The sequence below is a fragment of the Magnolia sinica genome, chromosome 19 (genome assembly GCF_029962835.1).
Source record: "Magnolia sinica isolate HGM2019 chromosome 19, MsV1, whole genome shotgun sequence".
NCBI classification, from domain to species: Eukaryota; Viridiplantae; Streptophyta; class Magnoliopsida; order Magnoliales; family Magnoliaceae; genus Magnolia; species Magnolia sinica.
The window spans coordinates 67,282,389-67,307,799 of record NC_080591.1 but is presented as its reverse complement, the minus strand read 5'-3'; the positions used below and the strand labels follow the sequence as shown (position 1 = coordinate 67,307,799).

Sequence of the window (25,411 nt, the reverse complement as noted above, 5' to 3'; positions counted from 1 at the left end):
ACAGGCATCAACGGCAAAATGTATTCAAGGTGAGCGACAATGTTATGGTTCATCTACGCAAGGAGAAATTTTCGACCAGGACTTACAATAAGTTGAAGAATAAGAAGATAGGACCGGTACTGTTCCTTTGAAAGATCAATGACAATGTTTATGTTGTTGATCTTCCAGATGACCTAGTGATCTCGCGTACTTTCAACATCGTGGACCTGAACGAGTATCATAAACCGAAGCTGAACGAGGACTTGAGGTCGAGTTCTTTTGAAGTACAGGGGACTGATGTAAGGCAGGTCGCAGACACTTTCATGGCAAAGATGGAACAGAGAAGGCCTGATTGGAGGCGAAACCGATTCGAACCATCGGAACCTTAAATCAGTCATATCTTGCAAATTAGGATGAGTTTTTCAACTTATTATATATGATTTTGGGGTAGGAGAACCTACTTAAGCCAACAACTTGCTACGTTGGGTTGCCCACACCGAATTTGTGAGATTCCATCCGATTGACGGTTAAAAGTTCCGCTTATTTTCATTTTTACTATAAATAGTAAGTTTTAATTCAAGTATAACTTTTGATCTTTTGAGTTGTAGAAGTCGTGACCAACATGAAAAAGGCTTAGAAAAGTTAGGAGAATAATGTGGTTGGGCCAAATTGGGCATTTACTATTTTTTGCACCCAAAACCATAAAGTCTAGTAGGAATAGAGGTCATCTATAAATAATAAATTCACTACTTATAGTAAGTCACATTTTTAGGGTGTTTGAGTTGGAGTCTAAATCTAAAACTCTGCCCTAGGTTTGAACTCCTTATTTCAAGAGTTGTAATCTCATTTTTATTTTTATTTTTATTTTTTATCATCAATCAAATTATTTCGAATTCATTAGGAATTATTCCTGCTTTTATCCCTCGTGGATTCGAGGAAGCTCTGTGAGGAGTCCAAAGAACTCTGTGGATTCAAAGTAGTTATACCCTGAGGAAGACGGTGATCAACCTCATCACGTCCCTCCGTGCGCCAATTTTACTGAAGCTCAATTCAGATTCTTCCATTAATCCGCAGATAGCTACTAGGACATCTAAACTAGATGGAAATTTTGCCGGGCGTAGGTGTAGTATCGAATTTGTATCCCTTGCTCCACAAATGCAATCAAGCATGAAAGGATGAAACCATCAATCTGGGTCGATCATTTGAGCTGGAAGCCTCTTCCTGAACAGAAAACCATGGATCTCTCTAGCATCCCTTTTAACGTGGGGCGTCTCTCCGGGTCCTTGCATTTTCCTGAAAATAAGTTTGCATATCCAAAGATATGAGATCCCTAACAGGCATTAAGTCAAAAAGCTGAGGCTTCCACTTCTCATGCAGAGGCATCCATAAATAAGGATATGCCCTTCTAACTCACTTTTAATACAGAAAACATCAATCTGCATTCCATGTTCAGCAATGCCCAGAAAGCCCACATGCTTTTAGACCAGTCAAAACAGTGAATTCATTCAGTTCAATTCCTTAAAACCCATTTGGCCAACCTCGCACGGCTTTACCCGTCTGTAGATACCCACCCACATGAGCCACGTCCAAGATAATGCGTTTCTTTCTGGAATTCTGTCAAAGACATCATGTGCAGTATCAATTTTACCACATTTTCCATACATGCACCCAAGATCATCGCTTGTAATTAGATCAGATTTGTAACCCATCTTCACTGAAGCTGCATGAACAGAATTTCCCTGAACCAGCATGTAGTTCTTTGAACAGTTCCTCACTGGGCTTGCGGTTATTCTCTACCACTCTGCCTCACTGATAAAAATGAGAATTACTACCTTGATTGTCAGAGAAATAGAAGATCAACTTCTACCCGTGTTGCAAAACTGTACCAGCATAAAAGATTTGAAGAGGATCCATGCCCACATTATCAAATACTCGATGTCCCAAAGCAACTTCCTTGCGACAAAGATCATCGATATATGTGGTGGCAAAGGAGAAACAGACTATGCAATTTCAATCTTCAAGCAGGTGATCCAACCGAACATCTTTCTTTACAATGCAGTAATCAGAGCTTACACTCACAACCACCTCTATTACCAAGCTGTGACCATTTACAAGCAATTACTGAGACACCAGCAAGCAGAAAACCACATTTCTGCCGACAGGTTCACCTTCCCCTTCATACTCAGAGCTTCTGCTGGTCTTCTATATCTCAACCTCGGGAAGCAGATACACGGCCATTTATGCAAATGTTGGCCCACTGAGAATAATGCAATTGACAATTCACTGCTAGAGATGTACGTAAAATGTGGTAATCTAATTGATGCACACCAAGTATTCGATGGAATGAGGGAGAAAGATTCAGTCTCATGGAACATCCTTATTTCTGGGTATGCAAGATCTGGACGGATGAAGCCTGCCAAAGACATCTTCAACTCAATGCCAAATAAAACAATAGTTTCTTGGACCGTTTTGATTTCGGGTTATACCCAATTTGGCGAATACCTAAACGCCTTGGAGGCCTTCCGTCAAATGCAGCTCGCAGGCATGAAAATGGATGAGATCAGCATCGTCTCTATTCTGCCTGCTTGTGCGCAGGTAGGAGCTCTCGAATTAGGCAAATGGATCCATGTCTATGTCGATAAGAACAGGCTATTGCACAGGACGTGTATCTGTAACGCTTTGATCAAGATGTATGCAGATTGTGGCAGTATCAATGAAGCCCACCAGTTGTTTGATAACATGTGTGAAAGAGATGTGATCTCATGGAGTACCATGATTGGAAGGTTAGCAAATCACGGGAGAGCTCAACAAGCAATTGGACTGTTTGTGGAGATGGAGAGAATTCAGATGAAGCCGAATGGTGTCACCTTTCTTGGTCTTTTATCTGCCTGCGCTCATGCAGGCTTTCTGGACGAGGGATTGAAGTACTTTGACTCAATGATGAAGGATTACTGTATAAATCCAAGTGTTGAACACTATGGGTGTGTGGTAGATCTTCTTGGACGTTCAGGTCACCTCTCTCAAGCCCTTGAATTCATTGATAAGATGCCAATTGCACCAGACGCGGCTGTCTGGGGGTCTTTGCTCAGTGCCTGTAGAACTCACAACAACGTCGAAATGGCCGTAACTGCAATGGAGCACCTCCTTGAGCTTGAACCAGATGATCCTGGCAACTATGTACTACTTTCGAATATTTATGCTGCTGCAGGGAAGTGGGATGGAGTTTTGAGGATGCGGAAGCTGATGAGAAGTAAGCGAATGAAGAAAATGCCTGGGTGCAGTTTGATTGAGGTGAACAACAATGTCCATGAGTTTATAGCAGGGGATGATTCAAACCAACTGGGGGATGACATTTGTAGGGTGCTAGAGCTTTTGGCTTCACAGCTTAGCAGGAAAACTTCTCTAACCATAGCCAGTGACGAAGGATGTTAAAAATATTGTAAATTTTCATTAGATGATGCAACCAATAATATTGGCTTCTTAATTGTTAGGTTCACACTCATTTTACAACCAAGTCATACAAATGCCACTTCCTTCTCAAGTCACACCAACAGGTTTTATACAATGCAAAGGAGAAGAGATTGTGCAGTATCATTTGAGCCTTTCAGTTTGTACAAGTGGGACCCATTGCTTGGTGATCCAAGCCATTGACAATATGAGCCCCAGTATATATGGTCCATACAGAGAGAGAGAGAGAGAGAGAGAGAGAGAGAGATCTTGACGATGGGAAAATCCTAAACTTTCCAATAGGTGGCTAACAGAAACAGGTAAGAAAGAAAATACAGAAACTGTTTCCATTCAACCATTAAAAGGCCAACTATTCTATAGTTGGGATATTGGAATCTGAAGGTATTTTTGGTGCCTAGTCCATCCATGTCAAGTGCCATCATATCATGTTTTGGATCACTGAACCCTGGCCCCAACCTGTACAAACTGAAGAAGCCAGAATATACTGTCAAAATCTTTGGTCCGAACATCTTACAGTACTGCTATCACCAAAATCATCTTCTCAAGAATTTATGGGAATAGAACTCGTCGAAGGACAGGCGATTCCCTGCAAAGATGCAAACCATTCATCAGCAGTAGCTTCAGAGATTTGCAGGAGATTCTTGGGGGTTTTCTTGGTGCAACGTGGCAGTTGGCACAAGTGAGATCATCCTAGCCCACTGGTGAAGATGCTCTGGTCCAAAGTCATGCAGGTCCACTAATCAGATGGCCAAGTGTGTGTGAGAAAAATGGACAGTAACAAAAGAAAACAGATTGATTCAATGCACCTGAATGGCACGCTTTGCAAGATGACCAGACTGATCTTTGTTTGTGATCGGGCATGTTCACGGTGGCCCACTGATAAATGACCTGAATCGTGCGCATATACCATGTTGCACGAAAACCCCTAATCATCTTCATGGAAATCCCCTCAGCATTTTTCAGAGACAAACAAGACTGAGATTAGTAGATGAAACAAAAGATTTGAAGCTGATCTGCCAAACCTGGATTTTTACACAGTAGTCTTACACACATATCAACACAGTCATGATGCAACTCCGGGACGAAGAGCTCAGAAAATGGCAGACAGGTACACTTCTTAATGTTCTGTAGCAACTGAGGGAAACCAATGCAACAGAAAAGATTAGTGCCAAAAGAGGAAGAGCAGTCTTGGTATGAACGTAGGTGAAGAGGCTAGCTACCTGAACATTGTTCCTACCACGGAAAGGTGGGAATCCATTAAGAAGCTCAAAAAGTATGGCCCCGACACTCCACATGTCAACCTGTACACAAACATTAGTTTCAGCCTCAAACTGTACACAAACGTTAGTTTTCAGCCATAAGGTGAATGAGACCAGGTGTACCTGTACCTGGATCCAGCTCAGGTTCGGGTTTGGGTCAATTTTTTGTCCTGGAACCGAATTCAATCGGGTTCAGGTACCTTTGGGTCTTAGGACCCTGGCTCATGTCAGGTTTGGTTAGAGCTCACCCAATGGACAGTTTGGATCTCACACATCTTATGTTGACAAACGGGTGGTGGTGTGTATGAGGTCTCTTGTGGTGGTGTGTATGAGGTCTCTTACACACGTGGGGTATACCAAACCTCATTCAGCAACAGTGGAGGCAGAAGTATATTACAACAAAAATTAACCAGATAACTGACCCAACACAATCCTATTGAAAATTAACCAGCTACCAGCAAGTACCCAATCATCGTCGTCGTCTAAGCCTAATCCCAATTACATGAGATCAGCTATATGAATCATGTTCCGCCATTCCACTCTATCAAGGGCCATACCTTTAGTTAGACCATAGGTCATCAAGTCTTTTCTTGCTACCTCCATCCATGTCCTTTGGGGCCTGCCCCGTGCCCTTTTAGAGCCTTCAACTTAAAACCAGCTCACTTCTTCTAGATGGCATTGTTCTTGATCTCCGTTGCACATCATCAAATCATCACTGTCTACTGTCCATCATCTTATTACCTATTGGTGCTACTCCTAAGTTCCCTCGAACGAGTTCATTTCTAATTCTATCCTTCCATGTCTTGCCACTCATCCGTCTCAAAATCCTTGTTTCAGCTACACATCTTATGAAGACATTATTCCTTAACTGCCCAACATTTTGTCCCATAAAGCATGGTCTTATAGCTATCCTATAAAATGTCCCTTTCAGTTTGAGTGGTACACAGCGATCACGTAAAACTCCAGAGGCACATCTCCATTTCTTCCACCCAGTTTGAATTCTATGGCGAACATCCATCTCAATCTCTCCACTCATGAATTATTGACCCTAGGTATTGGATGTGGAAGTGCTCACTTTGGGAACTTCTTGGCCAGCAATCTTAACTAATTCCTTGTTTTCACATCTGTTGTTACTAAAATTGACCAATGAGTACCTGATCTGACTAAGTTTTTAATTAGATCAAAGATAGTTGACCCGACCCAACCCAATTTGTTCAATGGGTATGGAAATTGGCCTCAAACCTGTTTTAAAAAGGTGGATACCTCAGTAACCCACTATCCGGGTACCTGTTGACAATCCTAGTTATTGGTGAAATGTTCTGTGCCATGATATCTGAACCCTTCAAATACTACCAGACATCAATGTTGGATATGATGTGGGTTCGGAATTTGGATCAACATACATGTTGGAGAAAACTCGATCGTATTACGTACCCAATGTACACTAATTTACAACTAGAATAAAATACCACCAAGCCTTCCTTAAATAGAGTCATGTAAATAATGTATGTTATTCATAACCGAGTATGCTAAAAATTAAAATATTGTGTGCTTGTGTGTTTGTACACATAAACTCATGTCCCAATATTATGCAACTTGCATCCCAAGCCAAAATTGTTCTCCAACATTGATCGTGGAACATCCCATGATCATTATCCTCAAAGGCCCAGATTTTTAGGGATCATGTATTGATCATCATCTTTGGCCCAACATCTCTAAGCTAGTCATTCCACCTAACTAGTCCCACTTTCATGGTCCCATCTAAAGTTCCTCATGGAACAAGATTCCTTGTTTATTTTGTTTCGTAGTTTCCTTATTTAGTTTCAAGAACAAGTTTATCTTAGTATTTACATCATTTATCTTGCAGCCCAAGTTTCAGATAGCAAAAAATATTGGAACAATTTAGCAACATATAGAGTAAGCTTTCCAACAAGCCCACGATCATGTAATTCCAATACCATTTGACTGAGTTATGGCCGATTTTCTGAAGACTGGTGTGCTTGTGATGAATTAGGTAATATTTTTGTCATTTTTTGCGCTCATTAAAATAGATGGCTAGAATTATAAGCAACAGATTGCCAGGACAGCATTAGAGTTTATCAGGGTATTGCTTAATGGTTAAGTTAGCTTAAGGTTCAAACAAACCTTCTATAAAGATAAGTTGTAGTTGCATGTTGCAATATTAATAATATCGAGATATTATCAATGTTATCAATGACAAATTGAACACTACATACAACCATGTGCCCATGAAAAAAAATTGAAATAAAAATTTTGATGATATCGATACATTGGCAATATTATTGAAATATCGTCAATATACTTATGATATAAGCATTACTAAGAATTTACTTAGTCAAAAATATTGGCGATACATTGGCGATATTGATGCATTGGCAATACAAGCGACACCTAGAATTTACATAGTCGAAAATATTGACGATAACATTAGCGATATTGATAAGTCATCAATACATTGCTAATACCTGGAATTTCTGATTCTACCAGCGTTATCGATATCGCTACCAGTGTTATCGGTATCGTTGAGCTGGAGATAAAGATAATATCGGAGATATTTCGATAATATCGGAGATGATTCGAACACTGGTTGTAATAAGGGTTTTAAGATGAATGTTATTGTTATGGTATTTTGAGAAAACAATTTTTTAAGAAGAGATTGGACGCTCTATCCCTCTTTTAGTATATCATTTGCATATGAACCAGTTTTCTACAAGATACATTGTGGACAACTCATTTCTTTTACTTCACATTTGCGTATGTTATTACTTATTATTTCTTTTTATATAACACATCCATGCAATTATCATTTTAAATTGTTCGGGTACCGCATCAAGAGACTCCTCAAGTAAGTAAAATCTCACCCTCAAGTTTCGTTCCTTGGGAAGCCTTGCAATGAAAACATATGCCTCGCTCCAATGGTCGTAGTGTGCATGATATTTGTTGGCTGACTTGATGAACCCTAGCCCTTCATTCAATTCCACTCATATTTGGTACAACTACCTAAGGTGAAAATTTTTCAAGCATAATGTCGTTGTCTTTCGTTGAACCACATTGGATCACAAGGGTACAAATATTTCTCTAAGATCAGCTCTATTGTACCAATTGCATGGTGTGTTACTTCTCATCCTTGATGATCGCTTCACCTTCGTCAAAATCCTTGCTGAAGAATGGCCCTTTGTCAAGATTCAGATCCCCATCATGCTCGTCAGGTAAGTCTTCTTACATGGCATACAATTTGTCCAATATCATATTTACAGTTACTTGGTTTCAGCTTGTTTAAATTCAACATGGGCTTCCCTTCCATGCTACACTTAAGTTCCTTATTGATTTCTCATATCTTGTTTTCCCACATCTTCTGAAATTTCTATGATTTTTCAGATTCCATCACCATGACAACTAGCAGGTTCACTGGATCCGCAGCTCTATGTTGGGAATTCTCTTTCCCTCCTTTAATTTCAATGAATTTTCATTATCCTATCAAAAAATAGTACCACTTGATGCGGCAAACAGCTAAACAAATAACTGATTGGAAATGCAGTGTGAGAAGAAATAACTCACATGCGAAAGGAAAGAAACAAGCTATCTGCAATGAATCCCACAAGAAACAGGTCTGTGATGAATCCTTCTTCAATAGTAGTCCTCAAAAGACCAAAGAAATAACATCCAACCCCTAATAAAACTTATTTAAATATAAAGTTTTCGTGAATCTTGAGCTAACTAAAAAAAATAAGCAAAACCATATAAATCATAATATTACCTTAATCATCCATTGCTTCTAATCCTAGCCATCTATTTCAATAAACATAAAAAGAAAACCAAACTATCATTTAATCCCAACACAAACATATAGGTCTTTAGTAAATCAGTTATAACTCACTCAAATGGTATCAAAATCACATGATCTTGAGCTTGTTGGAAAGCTAACTCGATATGCTTTCCACTACAATCAATTATATAGCATTCCAACATCATTCGAAACCCTAAACTTGGGTATGATATCATCATTATCACCCTTACTACCTCCACCCATGTCCTTTAGGGCTTTCCCTTGTCCTTTTAGAGCCTTCAACTTGAATGAACTCACTCCTAAGTGGTGTAGTTCTTGATCTCCATTGCACACGGCCAAACCTTCGAGGTGTACTTTCTCACATCTTATTACGTATGGTGTTACTCTTAGTTCCCTCAAATGCATTCATTTCTAATTTTGTACTTTTGTCTTCAGTCTTCACTCATCCATTTCAACTACACTCATCCTATGAACATATTGTTCCTCGATTGTTTTTTTTTTTGAGAATTGATGAAATTGTATTGAAAGAAAAGGAAAGGAATACAGCACTGAAAAAAAAAAAAAAAAACAGCATTAAAACAGAAAAACAGAAAAGGCTAACGCTGAGATAGCGATCGCCATTAAGCAAAAAGAAATGAAAGGTCTGCTTCCCTTAAGGAATCCGCATAGGTGGCCCATTCAATCACCACATTTAAAGCTTTGAAAGAGACTGGCTCGGCTGAGGAGGAGTAGTTTCTAAAGCATCTATCGTTTCTCTCTAGCCAAACGGACCACCATATGGCAAGAATCACCATTCTCCAGATTTGAGTCTTCGTCTTTCCGAACCTGATACCGTGCCAAGCTTTGAACCGAAGGTCCACAGAACCTGATATGCACCATTGAACATTGAACGGACCGGCAAAATCTGCCCATAAAAGCGAAATGAAGGGACAGTGGAGCAGTAAATGGTCTATTGACTCCGTGTTCTTCATGCAGCAAAGGCATATATTGGGGAGGACCATTCCTCTTTTACTCAGATTATCAACCGTGAGGATTCTCTTGTTAGCGACCAGCCAGGCGAAGGCCACTACCTTGGGAGGGGCCGAGTGGGACCAAACATGGGCTGAGGGGGGATCTGATATTGCCGGCTGAATAGGAAAAAGCTAGGAGTAAAAAGATCTCACTGAGAAAGAGGAGGACTTTTCATTCTTCCACACGAGTCTGTCGCCAGCTTCGGGATTAGGATTAGCGTTGTAGACGCAGTCCAGAAGCTTTGCCAAATCGCGAATCTCCCAATCCTCGAAGTTCCTTCTGCAGCAAATATTCCACACCGGTTTTCCATCTATAACAGAAAAACAATCAGCCACTGAAATGTCTTGATTGGGAGATAGCTGAAAAATGGACTGGAAAACATCTTTGAGAGGGGCTTCTCCTATCCAATTGTCTTTCCAAAAAAGAATCCTGTCCCCTTTGCCTAGCTCGAAACCGATACCCTTTAAAACCTCCTCTTTTTGACGGAGGATGCCTTTCCAAATCGTGGAGGCCCTATAAGAAGACGAAGGATTGGTCCACCATCCCCCTATAGATCTGCCATATTTGCACTTAATAACGGAGTTCCAGAGACTGTCCTGTACGAGCCAAGCCTCCATATCCATTTTCCGAGAAGAGCCCTGTTCATCTGCTTCAGGTCTCTAATACCTGTACCACCATCTCTGATATGCTTGCAGACCTGCTTCCAGTCCATGAGGTGGAAACTCTTCTTGTCCTCTTTGCCATGCCATAAGAAATCGTGCCTTATCTTGTCGATGGTGTTCAGGATAGCAGAGGGGCATTTGTACAGAGACATAAAATAGATTGGGAGATTAGAAAGGGCTGACTTAATGAGAGTCAGGTGGCCACCTAACGAGAGGAACCGACTTTGCCACTTTGCGAGAAACCTCTCGAATCTGAGAATGATTTTTTCCCTCGATTGTTCACCATTTTGCCTCATAAATCATGGCCATCTCATAACTATCCTATAAAATCTCACCTTCAATTTAATTCGTATGCAGCAATCACATAAAGTCCAAAGGCATATCTCCACTTCATCCATTGTCTCATCAATCAAAATTATGTTATCAGCAAACAACATGCACCATGGGAAAACAAGGAAAACTTGGGCAGTAAGATATGTGACGTAAATACTAAAAGAAACCTTCTCTCAAAGTAAAACAAAATAGACGAGTCTTGCTCCCCAAGGAACTTTGTATGGAACATACGAAGGTGGCAACAATTGAGTGGGCTGACTAGCCTATAACACAATCCTCATGTATCAAAAATGATGATCCATACACAATCCCTTGAAAAGCTTCGTCACGGCCCATTCAATGACCACCACTGGAGAACAATTTGATCAGCACACAGGATGCATGGCTGCATCAGAATACCCTACAATTTAGGATTGAGCACGACACCTAGACCTGCACATGACACCCAGACATGCGCCTAAGTAGCATTGATCATGAATGAGTCATTATCCCAAAATAGCCAAACTATGGTAGCTATCCAATCCGTTACATGTAGATGGACATCATCATCATCTTAGCCTTTCTCACAGTAATTTGGGGTTAGCTTGTAAATGGTAAGTTGGAAAGCTTTACACCACCAGAGATAAAACCTTTCTCATCTACCCAGGTTCTTGGACCAAGCTTGGTAAAGGCTCACATTGCCAACACCCATGTGCCAAAAAAGTCCCACCCAGTATTGATGCAAACCTAACTATAAATAGATGCCTCAAATGGCTGACAAGCAAAGCAGGGTCACGGAGCAGCTTCTTTTTTTCCTTTTTTCTTTTTCTTTTTGCTTTTTTCTTTTCTTCTTCTTCTTCTTCTTCTTCTTCTTCTTCTTCTTCTTTTTTTTTTTTTGAGAATTTTAGGGAGGGGCAGTTGCCATGCAAATTACTAAGCATGAAGCCCCCAAACGAATCAAAGGTCATGCTCAAGTAATTGACAACACAAATAGCAGGGAACACAACGGTACGTGATTACCAACATGACCTCGATGCCAACACAGTCATACCCAGTTACCTACACTCCACGTGACACCACCAACAAAAGGCTGTCTTTACCAGGACATGCTTTTTGGGTTCTTCTCATGTCGACACTTGGGGACGGTCGGGACACTCCGAGATATGTCAAGTGTCAAAAAATATGATTTGATTCTCCCTCCCTCCGTCTCTATTTTAGTTCGATTTTTAGGTTTGTTTGGATTCATTGAAACATAAATTGAGGAAACGACATTTGCATGGTAACATCATTCCATTGTTTGTTTTTGGAAATTTCCTTAGAGCATGATTTGATTTCCCTCCAATTTCCAGGAAAATGCCCCTTTCATTTCCTTGCCCATACTAAAAAAACATAATTTCTAAGAATTTGAGGAAAAGGGGAGGAAATGGCCCTCTCTATTAATTGCCCCACATGGTAGCCACATGGGCCACCAACAATCTTCAAGTGTCTCACATGTGCAACCATCCATCTTCAAACACCCCACATGTGCCAATGTGCGACATGTGCGACATGTACAACATGTTCCACAATCCATCTTGTAGTGCCATTATATATGTGCTAAATGTGTCACCACCCATCTTCAATTGCCCCATGCGTAAATGTACCACATATGCGACATGTGCCACCATCATCTTCAAGTCCCCACATGTTCCATGTGCCACATGTGTTGTTGTCCATCTTCAAGCATTCCACATGTGCAACTGACCATTTTCAAGCATCCCACATACGCTACCATGCTACATGTGCCACCATCCATCTTCAAGTGCCCAGCGGGCCACATGTGGTACCTTTCATCTTCAAGTAAAATCTTCAGAAAAAGTCATTCTCTTTTTTCTTTTTCTTTCTTTCTTTCTTTCTTTCTTCTTCTTCTTTTTTTTTTTTTTGGGTTGAAGATTAACAAAATTTATTAGAAGAATGCCAAAGGCAAAAAGAGAACAGGTAGGGCCCACTATAACCCAAAGAGAAGATTAAATACAAGCCAGGCCCACTACAACCCAAAGAGGGAAAATAGTTTACAAGGATCAGAGATCGTGAGAAAGGACAACCACTATGCAACCTCTTTTTTTTATAAAAGAGACCACCAAATAGATAGAAGAAGAGGAATTCTAAAAGCAACGATTGTTCCTTTCTTTTCAAATCGCCCAGAGGGTAGCCATAATAACCACATGCCAGATAGCTTGTGGTCCCCACCCCCCGCACGCTAGGCAAAGAGAAGATCCTCAATGACATAAGTCATAACCCAAGAGGTATGGAAGAGAGAAAGAATGCAGGACCACACCTCGTGGGCGAAAGGGCAATGGATGACAAGGTAGTTTATCGATACCACGAAGACATCCCTCCTCTCTGTAGGTTGTCAATGGTGAGGCTTCTCGCCTAGCAAGAAGCTAAATGAACACAACAACTTCCGAGGAGGCTCTATAAGACTGAGTGAAGGAAGGGAATCACCATCGACTGTTAAAGGGAGACTCACTAAGTAGCATGAATAGCAAGCTAACCGAGAAATTGTCTGAGTTGTTTAGGGACCACAACAAAGAGTCTTTAACTCACAGGGAGGGGCGGTTGCCACTCAATAGCTCTAGAAGCCTAAGGAAGTCATCCAACTCTGAGTCCAACAGATTTCTCCTGCAAGGAGGAGTCTAGGTCCCAGACCCAATGCCAAACAAGCAACTAGCTATAGAAACAGACCTATCCAAGGTGACTTAGGCTAGGCTAGGGAAGAGAGAGTGAAGAGGCCTATTTGAAATCCAATGATCCATCCAAAAACGGATCAAGACCCGTTGACGAGAGAGAGAGAGAGAGAGAGAGAGAGAGAGAGAGAGAAGCCTTCTTGCATTTGGGGCCCCATTTTGGCAATGGCTCCACACTCCAGAGGCTCTGTAAAGAGAGGATTTGAAATGCCATCCTGCATAACGTCCCATATTTGATGGCAATGATCTCTCTCCACTAGTTGCCAACATTCAAGCCAAATCGCCAAGTCCATTTACCAAGACCAGCTGCCACCATCCGAGTAGGCTTGCAAACCTCTAACCAGCTGAGAAGGTGGAACTTGCGGCTATCGGAATTCCCATTTGATGCAGGACAATTAACCACTTGCTCTAAAAGCGAGCAAAGCGAATTAATCATTTTATCTCATAGCCCAGGCCCCATATCGCATGGGGGGTTAGGACCTCGGCCAAACCCCCCTTGTGGGCCTCAAATCACATGGGTGCTGCCTCACACGGGCCGATCACCCCAAGTGTGTCCCCGCATCCCACAGGCTACCCCACTCAAGCCCGATGTGAAATGCGCATTAATCACCCCCGGTGAGGAATTTCGAACATAAGACCTCCCCCGTGGGCCCCAAATCACATGGGTCGCCTGCCCCGAGTGTGTCCCCGCATCCCACGGGCTACCCCACTCGAACCCGGTGTGAAAATGTCCCTGCATTAATCACCCCCGGTGAGGAGTCTCGAACACGAGACCTCCCGCTCTGATACCAATTTGATGTAGGACAATTAACCACTTGCTCTAAAAGCTCAAACTGTTAGAGTATGGCGAATTAATCCCTTTATCTCATGGCCTAGGCCCTACATCGTATGGGTTAGGACCTCGGCCGAATCCCCCTCGTGGGCCCCAAATCACATGGGTACCGCCTCACACGGACCGCCCACCCCGAGTGCGTCCCTGCATCCCACAGGCTACCCCACTCGAGCCCGGTGTGAAATGCGCATTAATCACCCCCGGTGAGGAGTCTCGAACACAAGACCTCCCCCGTGGGCCCCAAATCACATGGGTCACCCACCCCGAGTGTATCCCTGCATCCCACGAGCTACCCCACTCGAGCCCAGTGTGAAAATGCCCCTGCATTACCATTTTACAGAAAGTCCCTTCTGAGCCTACCCAACTTGCTAAAAATAGACTTCGGACAACAAAGAGAAAGTAAGTCAAAAGTTTGGAGATGGTGGCTTTAATACGAGTCAAACACCCCCAAGGGACAAGGAGTGATTTTTCCAGTGAGATAGCTTCCACTCAAACTCGTTCAATAACCACATCCTATAAATGCTTATCAAGCATCCCAATGCAGAGTGGGAGACTAAGAAATAAGAAGGGGAAGGATCCTGCCTTATAACCAAAAACAACCGCCAAAGAAGAAATAACAGAGAACGAGAGATTAATACCAAGCATCTCGCTTTTGGAAAGATTTATCTTAAGGCTAAAGATTGCCGCTAAACATCGAACAATTTTCCGAAGGATTTTGCCAGACACCTCTTCAACATTGCAAAAGAGGAGTATCATCAACAAACTGAATGTGGATAATAGAGGAACCGGAATTCACCAACTTTAACCCACTAAAGAGGGAGCAGACACCTTTTCCCAGCATTTTGCTGAGGACTTAACAACAATGGCAAAAAGGAAGGAGAAAGCGAGTCACCCTGCCTCAAAACCTCTAGAAGATTGAAAGAAACCTTTAGGGGAACCATTAACTAAAATAGAGAATTTTATTAATATATAAACCTTGATCTATCTGCACCATTTTAACTTAAAGCCAAGCCAACCCAACATGTAGTCTAGGCCATCCAGGTGAACATGATCAAAGGCTTTCTCAATGTCGAGCTTACAAACTACTCCACTCCTACCTTCCCAGTAACAGGAATCGATACATTCGTGGACAATGAGGGAACAATCAAGGATTTGTTGATTAGCCATGAAAGCTCACTAGGTTTCAAAGACCTGAAAGCGAAGTGTCCCATATCTGTTATGATACAGCCATAAAGGCCAATACGTATAGTTAACGACCGTGACCGTTGCACGAGACAGGGGTGAAACAAGGCAATTGTTTTTTGGGGACCATATCAACCATTACGGAGGCCATAAGAGCCATTATGGGGCATAACGACTGTTACCCCCGTAACGGTCAAAAAATAACCACTCTTTTTCTAAGTAAATCCATTTTTCTCCCCATTTTTTCCACTTTTCTCATTCCAAAAACTTTCCTAGATCATTTTAAAGGAGATTTCGACCACTTATACTATAGTTTTTAGGATTAAAACAATAGATTGAAGTGATTAGGGCGAATAAAAGCTCCCTGGGCCATTTTTTTCAAAAAAGTAGTATATATACTTTTTTCCCAATTTCTAATTCTACTGCTTGATTCTGATGTGTAAATATAAAGACACATAACCATGTTCATAAATCCACCAAGCAATCCAATACGACACTCTCACCAAAGAGTAAACCATTATGCTACCATAAACATGTTCAAAACAAAAATAAATAAATACAGATTTGGAATATTTATATTATTATGGATTTCCTAACTAATTTTCAGAATTTTTTGGGCAAATTTTTTTCAACCGTTATGGGGGTCGTATCGGTAATCGTGATGACCGTTACAGCCACCGTTATCAATACGGAAGAATAGGCCAAAGCCTAGAGGCAAGAACCTTGGCCAAAATTTTATAGGGGCCCCCCAATAGGCTAATGGGCCGGAAATCCTTGAGATGAACCGCACAATTGATTTTAGGAATGATGGTAATAAGGATGTGCCCATTTCCCAAGGCGGCTGGCCTTTGAAGAAGATATCTGAGAAGAAACCTATTACATCCAATTTTATCACATCCTAGAAAAGTTGGAAGAATGCTAGGGGAAACCCACCAGAACCAAGGGTTTTGTCTCTACCGAGAGAAAACACAGCAGCCTTAATTTCCTCCTCATAGAAAGGGAATGCAAGGGCCATGGCTTCCTCAACAGAAATTTGAGAGACGGTTAAGTTATCCAGCTTAGGCCAAATCCAACCATCATGGGATAATAAGTTGCTAGAGAAGGAAATAATATGATCACAGATTTGACACCTATCCTCCACTCTATTATTATGTATGGAAACGTTATTTATCCTATTCCATCGGTCCCCCGTAGAAATACAATGGAAGAAGCGGGTGTTCTTAGTCCCTTCTTAAGTCAAAGAATGCATGACCATTGCCTCCATTTTATCTCGTCTTGCTTGACCTTGTTCAAGTAGTCAACATAAAGAAACTTTATCTTCCTCAAAGAGCAAGCCACCTTCTTCCTTAGCATCTAGTGATTGGATAAATGGAAGGATTACATTGAAATCGAAGTCGTTATTTCCGAAAGACTCATTTCTTTAGAACGCCAATTTTTTTAAAAACTTGGGCTTCTGGTAAGGACAAATCCCAGGAGGCCTAAAACGGAGGACTGCCAATTATTAAATATGTAGGAGAAACCATCTATTCGAGCCATGATAACTCGACTATCAAAGGCTTAGGACCTCATCTCTCCTTGAGACCCATACATATATATATTTATAATAATAATAATAATAAACACAAGCTTTCTTATTCTTCTTTTGTTGGGATTCTCTAATTTTTTTAGGGAAGATGTTCATGTAAACCACTATGTCGTGATGGACCTCTAATTTTTAGGGAGACTTTGGGAGTTCATGTTAGTGATGAAGATCTCCGCCATCTTGTGTGCATTTTTATTTTTATTTTGTGTAAGTCTAGGTCTTTTCGTTCAACATACTTAGTGTTGTCTATTTGCATTGGGAAGCCACGTAAGAACCTTTGGCACAAGTGAACGGCTCGTTAGAAGTATAGGTCGGCTGACTCTAATCAAGGTGGCTTTTACTAATATGCCCATGTATTTTATGCCTCTTTTCAAATGTCCGAAAGATGTTTTGGATAAGCTCAAAAAGCTAAGAAGAGATTTCTTCTAAAAAGGTGCAACGGTAGTAGGAAGTTCCATCTCCTAAAGTGGGAAGAGGCATGCCAGCCGTTTAGGAGGGTGGGGTCAATTTTAAAAGGCCGGGTGATATGAATTTAGCACTTCTCTTGAAGTGGGTTTGGAGATTTGGCTCAGAAGAGGGAAGGCTTTGGAGGGAGCTTATTGCTAGTAAGTACGGGGTCCAAGAGGGTGGGTGGTTTGTAAAAAGACCCTCGCTATATCAAGTGTCTCATATTTAGAAAGTGATTGTAGCAACAAATCATCTAGTTCGTAGGGGGGTTTCTTTTTCGTTGGGCAATGGACCAATGGTCTTCGCATTCGTTTTTTTGGTGGACACTTGGTGCGATGACTATGCTCTCCACGAGCTTTTTCCTAGATTGTCTCACCTTGCTCCTAATCACTTCATTTCCGTGACAAGTTTCTATTTCTTTTGGCGATGGCTCAGTGGGGTGGAACCCTCCTTTTTGTAGGAATATGACGGATGAGAAGATTGTCGAGTTCACCAGTTTGTTAACCGTCTTAAGAGCGTCTATCCTTCTTCTCAAGAAGAGGATTCGATGATTTGGGTGAGGAATGGCTTGGGAAAGTTCTCTGTCCGTTCATTGTTTAGCTTCATTAGCAAGCCAGCCTTAGCATATCTCGCCCACCTCATCTGTTTCATTCTTGGTTCTTCGCAAACCTTTAACATTCTCATTGTTTTATTATTATTTTTTTTTATGAAAAAATTTTCTATTTATGTATGGGAATGTCCATGTGACTAGAATATTTGAGTTGGTCGTGTCGAACACTTCAGGACACTTTGACACTGTATCTATGCCACAAGTCCAAGTAACACTGACAAAGGGAGATATGTGAACAGTTGTTGCTTAGAGCATGCAATGCCAAACAGCCCCATTGAGCATGAATCCACTCCACGCATGTCCCTAATTAGATGAGGAGAGAAGCTATGCAACCATCCATACAACAAGGAAAACAGACAATGGGCAGATGGATAGGATCATCCAAACAATGCAATTTTTGTCTATAGAATGGCCCATCCACATGGTGGTCCACCAGACCAATGGTCTTGATTGTCATGTGTGTTTGTTGCATGCATGTAACAAAAAGATTGCACTTCATGGAAATTGCATGAAATGTGCATCATAGTAAGAATATTTATCTAGGTCACATTGCAGCTACCTTTTCATTGTACTTTTGAAATTGTAGGACTTCTGGAGCCATGTACAAGGGTGAACCACAAACTGTCTCAGCATAGTCCCCGGGATGTACAATTCTGTCACGCAAATTGAAAGGAATCATGAATTATTTAGAGCTCTTAAATAACGCAAATAAGAAATAACTTACACACACACACACACACCCTCACCACATGGGTACTCAATCCCATGATCTCAATGTTGAAACAGAGCCTGTCTACCATTGAGCCATGGAGCCGGACCCAAGAAATAACTTATATTGAATGTTACAAGAGCTTTGCTAAGTGCATATGTGTGTGCAATAAAGCTCATGAACACACCACACGTGCCAGCATGGCACATAGGCGTGAGATCCAATCCATCCATCAGGATGGTCCAACCTTCTACATGTTTTCGCAATAATAAATCTTCTCCCCTCAGCATGTGGGCCCCAATATCAGAAAAAGGTGGATGGGTTGGAAAACTTCAGCCAAGTTTTTCAGAGCTGTACATTTGTGTTGAAACTGTGGCCCACTTGATCAGTGGATCAACCTGCTTATTGGGCAGGGCATCACAATAGTAGTGTCTTTTTATGGATGGATTGGATCCTGGATCTATCGAACCATGCTGGCACATGTTTGGCGTGTACATGCGTTTTGCTAAGTGCATATGTGTGTGCAATAAAGCTCATGAACACACCACACGTGCCAGCATGGCACATAGGTGTGAGATCCAATTCATCATCCATCAGGATGGTCCAACCTTTTACATGTTTTTCGCAATAATAAATCTTCTCCCCTCAGCATGTGGGCCCCAATATTGGAAAAAGGTGGATGGGGTGGAAAACTTAAGCCAAGTTTTTCAGAGCTGTACATTTGTGTTGAAATTGTGGCCCACTTGATCAGTGGATCAACCCACTTATTGGGCAGGGCATCACCATAGTAGTGCCTTTTTTTATGGATGGATTGGATCTTGGATCTATCATACCATGCTGGCACATCTTTGGCATTTACATGAGCTTTATTGCACAAGCATGCAGGATTAGCAAAGCTCCAGCTACAAAACCCCTAATGGTTAAGTGTGGCAATAAAATTTCTTGAATTACCTTGCAAGACCAAAATCTGCTATCTTTAACACAGAATCACTGTCAGAGGTAGAGAGTAGAATATTCTGTAACGATAAAAGCACCAGATCAAACACAATCTCAAGAAGAGATTTGAACAATAAAAGGGTAAGACAAACCACACAGATGCTCACAGCCAAGATACTGAGTCACAACCCAAAATTCAAAACTGCAGTGATGATCCTAACTATCCAATTGATGGCCATCAACAAATGGTTAAAATGAAAAATAGCCAAGGTACTAGATTCAACAAACAGATATCCATTAATCATATTTAGGATCATCCAGCAAAACAGACATCAATGATGCACCCAAAAGTGGCAACCATGATTTTCACAGTTTGGATTATTGTTCATTGAATTGTGTGCATTAATATGCCAATTAACTCTTTCAAAGAATGCTAATTTTCAAGCAAGGAAGTAGATGAATGAGCTTGCTACCTCTGGTTTCAGGTCCCGATGTATTATGTGGTGAGCATGTAGTACCTCTAATCCAGTTCCTGCACCAGACATCAGTTTAATTATCTAGCATTTGAAAGAGAAGAAACAGAAGATTGCCAATCAAATCAATTAGTTCGCGAACAAACACAAGTACCAAGCTGCTGTATGAATTTCCGAGCAATCTGTTCCTCGACTCTCCCTTTGTGCTGAATGTAAGATGCTAAATCTCCCCCAGCACAAAACTCAAAGACAAGGAATACACACGCTTCCACCTGAAATAGAGAGCATTTAACTTCTTAACCTCACTAAATCAAAAGCCCTGAAATGTTAATAAAGGTGCACACATAAACAACAGGAGTATGGAAGAATCTTTTTTTTTTTTTTTTTGTTGGGGGGGAGGGGGTTGAACATTAAGAGATTGGAATAATTAAGATTCTTCTTGAAGAAATTAGGAATCTTTTTTATCAGTATCATTCTCTAATTAATTAAGATTCTTAATTTTTCTCATGCTAAATGAGTGACCACAGTACTCAAACGAGCAATGTAAATCTCCATGGTGAAGCCAACATTCACATTTGGACAATGATGAATGAATGCATTAGTTTTAAAATCAATAGTACATACTACTTCTCGAAGTGGGCTGATGACGTGCCCCTAAAGCATACCACAAGAGCTGCAGTGGTCTCTATCCACATAAAGATTCTCCTACCAATGTGGCATCCCCAAAAGGATTGTTATGGAAAATGTATGTCCTCTAAGATCTGGGTCACTGAGAAGTTCTCTCGGAAGTATCACATCAAACATGAGAACTACACAACCTTCTAACAGTGCTAACAGCCTTGTTGAAAGACTCAACAAGACCACCTGCCAGATCATAAACAAGGTAGTCTCGAAGTGCAAGTGAGATTGACACAACAAGCTGTCTGAGAGTCTCTGAACTTGTCATATGACACACCATCCCCCTACTCAGGCAACTCCTTACTCTTTGGTCTTCGACGCAGTTGTTCTGGCACTCAAACTCAGTTGTTGTCACTACGGATTGCAGTATGGGAAATCTTACTCAAGAAGATAATGCTGAGATTTTTTTATTTTTTTATCAATCAGAATGTCAAGATTAACTAGGCATTTGCAAGAAGAGGTTCGGTGGTGTATTTGGAGATGACATAGTTTTGATTGACGAGACAAGGGAGGGGGTAAACGTAACACAGAATTAAGGAGGAATGCTTTAGAATTAAAATTAGACTGATAAATACATTAGATGGAATGCTATTTTAGTAAAAATAGGAGTGGAAATGAGGAATTAATTAAGATTGATGGCCAAGAAGTATCCCAAAAATGACCATTCCCAATATCTTGGGTCGATAGTTCATGAGAACGGAGAGATTGAGGTGGATGTTGCTCATAGAATTAGATGTGGAAGGATAGGGTGGAAAAGGACTAGAGCAGGGTGGATGAAGTGGAGATGTGCTTTTGGAGTTCTGTGTGATCCACATACCATTAAACTAAAAAGGATATTTTAGAGGAGAGCTATAAGACCAGCCATGCTTTATGAGACAAAATGTTGAGCAATTAAGGAACAACACGTTCGTAAAATGGGTGTAGCTGAAATGAAGATATTGAGATGTATGAGTGGCAAGACAAGGATAGAACTAGAAATGAATACATTTGAGGGAACTTATGAGCAGCCCAATGGGTATTAAGATGAGGGGAAGAAGACTTAGGCAGTTTGGCCATGTGCATTGGAGACCAAGAACCACACTGATTAGGATTGAGTCAGTCCACAATTTGAAGGCTATAAAAGGGCAAGGAAAAGGCCCGAAGAGATGTGGATACAAATAGCAAACATTTGATGGCCTCTGGTTTAACTGAGGTTATTTCTCCAACCCCAATCAGTTGGAATAAGGCTTGGATGATGATGATGAGAATGCCAGTAACTGATTGCACTAAACAAGCCATGTCCCAAAGCCGTATGGAGATGTACCAGGCCTGCACGGAGGTGCATTAGATAAGAGAGTTTGTCACCAATACCAAAGCCAGACCCATCTCAAGAAACTCGGCGCACTAGACAAAAAATGTCTCCAAAGTTTGAGATGCATCCAGCCCACATGGCAGGCGCATTCAATAAGAAGGTTTTCTATCGATCCTTCAAAATAGGTGACCTAATCCTTGCCTCGTGACAAACAATCATAATCACACGAAAATCATGTGGAGAGTTTGAGACAAAATATAAAGACCCAAAGTCATCAAAATGGTCTACTCTAACAGGGCCTATCATCTACCAATGAACAAGGGGATAAGTGCAACCCAGCTTTTGATGGGCTCTACATAACGAAGTTGCTATGTTAAGCTAGCCGATGTCCTTTAGGATAAGAGCCTCAACAAAATGCCACATGCTCCTAGCTACATGTGTACACTATGAAGCATTAGCCTACTGATCTACAAGGGTGATCTAGATACGCTGCTGTCTAACACAAGCTGAAACTGTCTTCGCAGTGGCCTTCTAGACACCCAAGGATAAATGTAATACACTCCAAGGAAGATGAGTATATTATAAACTATGAAGATATGCAGTGTAAACTATTGTATTAGAATAACAAAGTAACGTTTTTGTCATCATGTAAACAAGCAAATAAACCAAGCATTAAATTATTATTTTTTTTTAAAAAAAACAAAAACAAAACAAAAGCACCATTTAATTCACAGAAAAAGGTGTCTTACACTTTCTTCTAGAAACAAAAAACACAATGAATTAAATATCATAAATATGTAAAAAATTGGAAAGTCACACTTTGCAAGTGCCAGTGCCTTCTAATCCTTCCAAGATTTTCCCGTTGGATCAGCCACCCGTTCTTCTCCATCATTCCCACCACTGAGATCTACACTGCATACCACTACCAAAACAACCTGGCTGGCAACTCCCGGGTCTGCTTTTCCACCACTTTTAGCATGACAGGTGCATCTTCTCATAATGTTTGAGGGCCTTCTCCTCCTTTACTTTCTGAAGCTCCTCCTCGAGTTTGGCAATCTCTTCTCTAAGGACGTGTTTGAATTCGCGTTTGCTGTGTACAGTATTGTATTCAGGTACTGTTCATGTATACGTTGGGTGATTTTCATAATACATCCATCACAAACATGCCTCAGCCCAATGTTTGGATAGGAGGTATTGTCCTAGCATGTATACAGTTTCTTGTACAGATCAATGTTTAGAAACAACGTATAAGGGCCACACATTGTATATACATATAAATATTGGTAGTCTGTGTAGTACTGTTGCAATTTGTAAACTCTCATACATTTTATCCCATGCGGGGCCCAGTGTGGTTGTTGTGATTAATCCTAGCCGTGCATCACGTTATGATTGAATAATCATGACCGTTCATCCATTGTCCCCAACTTGGATTGACGTCTTTAACGGTATGGATGTCATAAAAAACTTAAAAATCGTCCTTCAATCTTCCACACGGCCCAGTGTTGTTGTTGTGATTAATCAATGCCCTACCTCACGTTAACAGCAGAATAATCATGACTGTTCATCGATTGTCCCCAACTTGGATTGACATGTTTAATGGTTTGGATGTCATAAAAAATGGCACATCATCCTTCAATCTTGAACACGGCGCAGTGTTGTTGTTGTGATTAATCCTAGCCGTCCATCATGTTAACAACAGAACAATCATGACTGTTCATCCATTGTCCCCTACTTGGATTAACGTGTTTAACGGTCTGGATGTCATAAAAAATGGCCTAGGTTTCTTCAATCTTCCACACGGCCCAGTGTTGTAGTTGTGATTAATCATAGCCATCCATCATGTTAGGATTGAATAATCATGACTGTCCATCCATTGTCCCCAACTTGGATTAATGGTATATCCAACATCAAAAATAGCACATTGTGCTTTCCGCAACACGAATGAGAAGCACGAATGCCCAGTTTGCAACGAGGAAGGTGGTAGGAAGGTTATCATGGCCACTATATTGAAATCTGTCTTTGGAAGGGCCTCTTCTCAGTTCATCTCTGACATGCAGACTCTCGGAGATGATCTACGGAGAAGACGGTGTAGAGAATCGCCCGTTCTCCTCATGGCTATATTCCATATGCTGCGTTTTGAAACTCCCTCCCACTTCAATACAATGCATTGAAGAGACAGTACAGTTCCCTGCGTAGCCGTTAGTCAATACATTACAATCGAGGAGATTTTTTGGCTCCACGCTATATTCGCGCGCGTGGAATTCGTCGGTCGCTCACTCCGAAACAAACACCCGACATGTCACATCATGTCTTTAATACAATATTGTACACCCACTACCGCGAATCCAAACAGGCCCTTAAGTGAAAACCTGATTCTTGGACCTACAAGAACTGCCACTTCTTCATAACCATAGTGGTGCTCCCATTCTACACCTTCGAGAGTTCTCCTTGAACACTCGTAGCCAGCGATCACAAACTTAGGGTGTAGCTGTAGGGTTCAACTCACCCCTTAACCTCTCAATCTACTTAGCAATAGCCATGAGGTCATCAATGTCTCAGACTCCTGGTGCATCCCCTTCGTAGAAGAGTTGGCAATTCTCAGGAGGCTAAACATCCACTCAAGTTCAGGTGACAAGTTCGCTAAAGACTTGGCATCAGCCAGGCATGAAGTTACCATGATAATTCACACCACCTATTGAAGATGACCGCGCCCTTAGAAACATCCGGAAATCAGGAGTGGCACTCGACTCCCCATAATGCAAGAATTGGCATCAAGACTCACAACAACATCGACAGTTGGCTCAGTGGGTCTAAAAGGGCACATGACGACACACAAATCTAATTCCCGTTGCGAACTCATTCCAATGGGACCATTATACTTCTTAACTTCTCGAGCTTGCCTCTAGGATGTGACAAGTGCAATGAAAAGCTGTAAATTGCTAATAACACCCCATCCTAGGAGCTTAGGACAACCACCGTAGTTGGTTTTACACTCATTGCTGAAAAGGCATTTAATCCTTTCAAACTCCTTCCATTGTAAAACAGGCCCCTTTGCCATACTAGCTAAAGAAAGGACGTTACTTTTCTCTTTGGTGCTTGCTCTCTCAGACACATGATCTCCTTTGTTGCTAGAAGAGTTATGGCTCTAGCCGTCCTTGGCCAGCTTTCAATGCAGTTGGCGTTGCAGCAATGGCTTTAACATCGCAAATTTGCACAGCTTCACCAGCCACCTCCTCCAAACAAATGTTATATGTATCGGTATTGCTTCGCACCCTTGGGATACAGAAACATACTGGTATTGCATGGAAAATATCTCATGTATCAACATCATTCAAATATACATACATATTTATCTACACACACACATATAGATATACACATACATATATATAGACACATACATGGGAAAAGGTACGATGAGGCTGAGCTCTGTGGACCCCACCGTG

At 41.2% G+C, this 25,411-nt stretch overlaps 2 protein-coding genes across 6 annotated transcripts in view; one reads left to right on the top strand and one right to left on the bottom strand.

Annotated features, from left to right (window-relative positions):
* The first annotated feature begins 909 nt into the window (after positions 1-909).
* On the top strand, positions 910-3,469 carry LOC131235283 (pentatricopeptide repeat-containing protein At2g20540). The gene has a single exon (XM_058232417.1). The coding sequence runs from the start codon at positions 1,798-1,800 to the stop codon at positions 3,409-3,411; it is 1,614 nt and encodes a 537-aa protein (XP_058088400.1). The 5' UTR covers positions 910-1,797; the 3' UTR covers positions 3,412-3,469.
* Positions 3,406-25,411, bottom strand: part of LOC131235284 (serine/threonine-protein kinase ATG1t) — a 49,842-nt gene continuing 27,836 nt past the window's right edge. Inside the window, exons 2-9 of one of the 5 annotated variants that reach the window (XM_058232418.1) lie at positions 20,151-20,268; positions 19,997-20,055; positions 19,539-19,603; positions 18,438-18,531; positions 4,668-4,748; positions 4,470-4,581; positions 4,254-4,335; positions 3,406-4,033 (exon numbers count right to left, since the gene is read on the bottom strand). In XM_058232418.1, coding sequence (XP_058088401.1) covers positions 3,997-4,033; positions 4,254-4,335; positions 4,470-4,581; positions 4,668-4,748; positions 18,438-18,531; positions 19,539-19,603; positions 19,997-20,055; positions 20,151-20,268 — 648 coding nt within the window. In that variant the 3' untranslated portion in view covers positions 3,406-3,996. Of the gene's footprint in view, positions 4,184-4,253; positions 4,336-4,469; positions 4,582-4,667; positions 4,749-18,437; positions 18,532-19,538; positions 19,604-19,996; positions 20,056-20,150; positions 20,269-25,411 lie in introns of all 5 variants that reach the window. The other 4 variants (XM_058232420.1, XM_058232419.1, XM_058232421.1 and 1 more) reach the window with 4 other exon arrangements.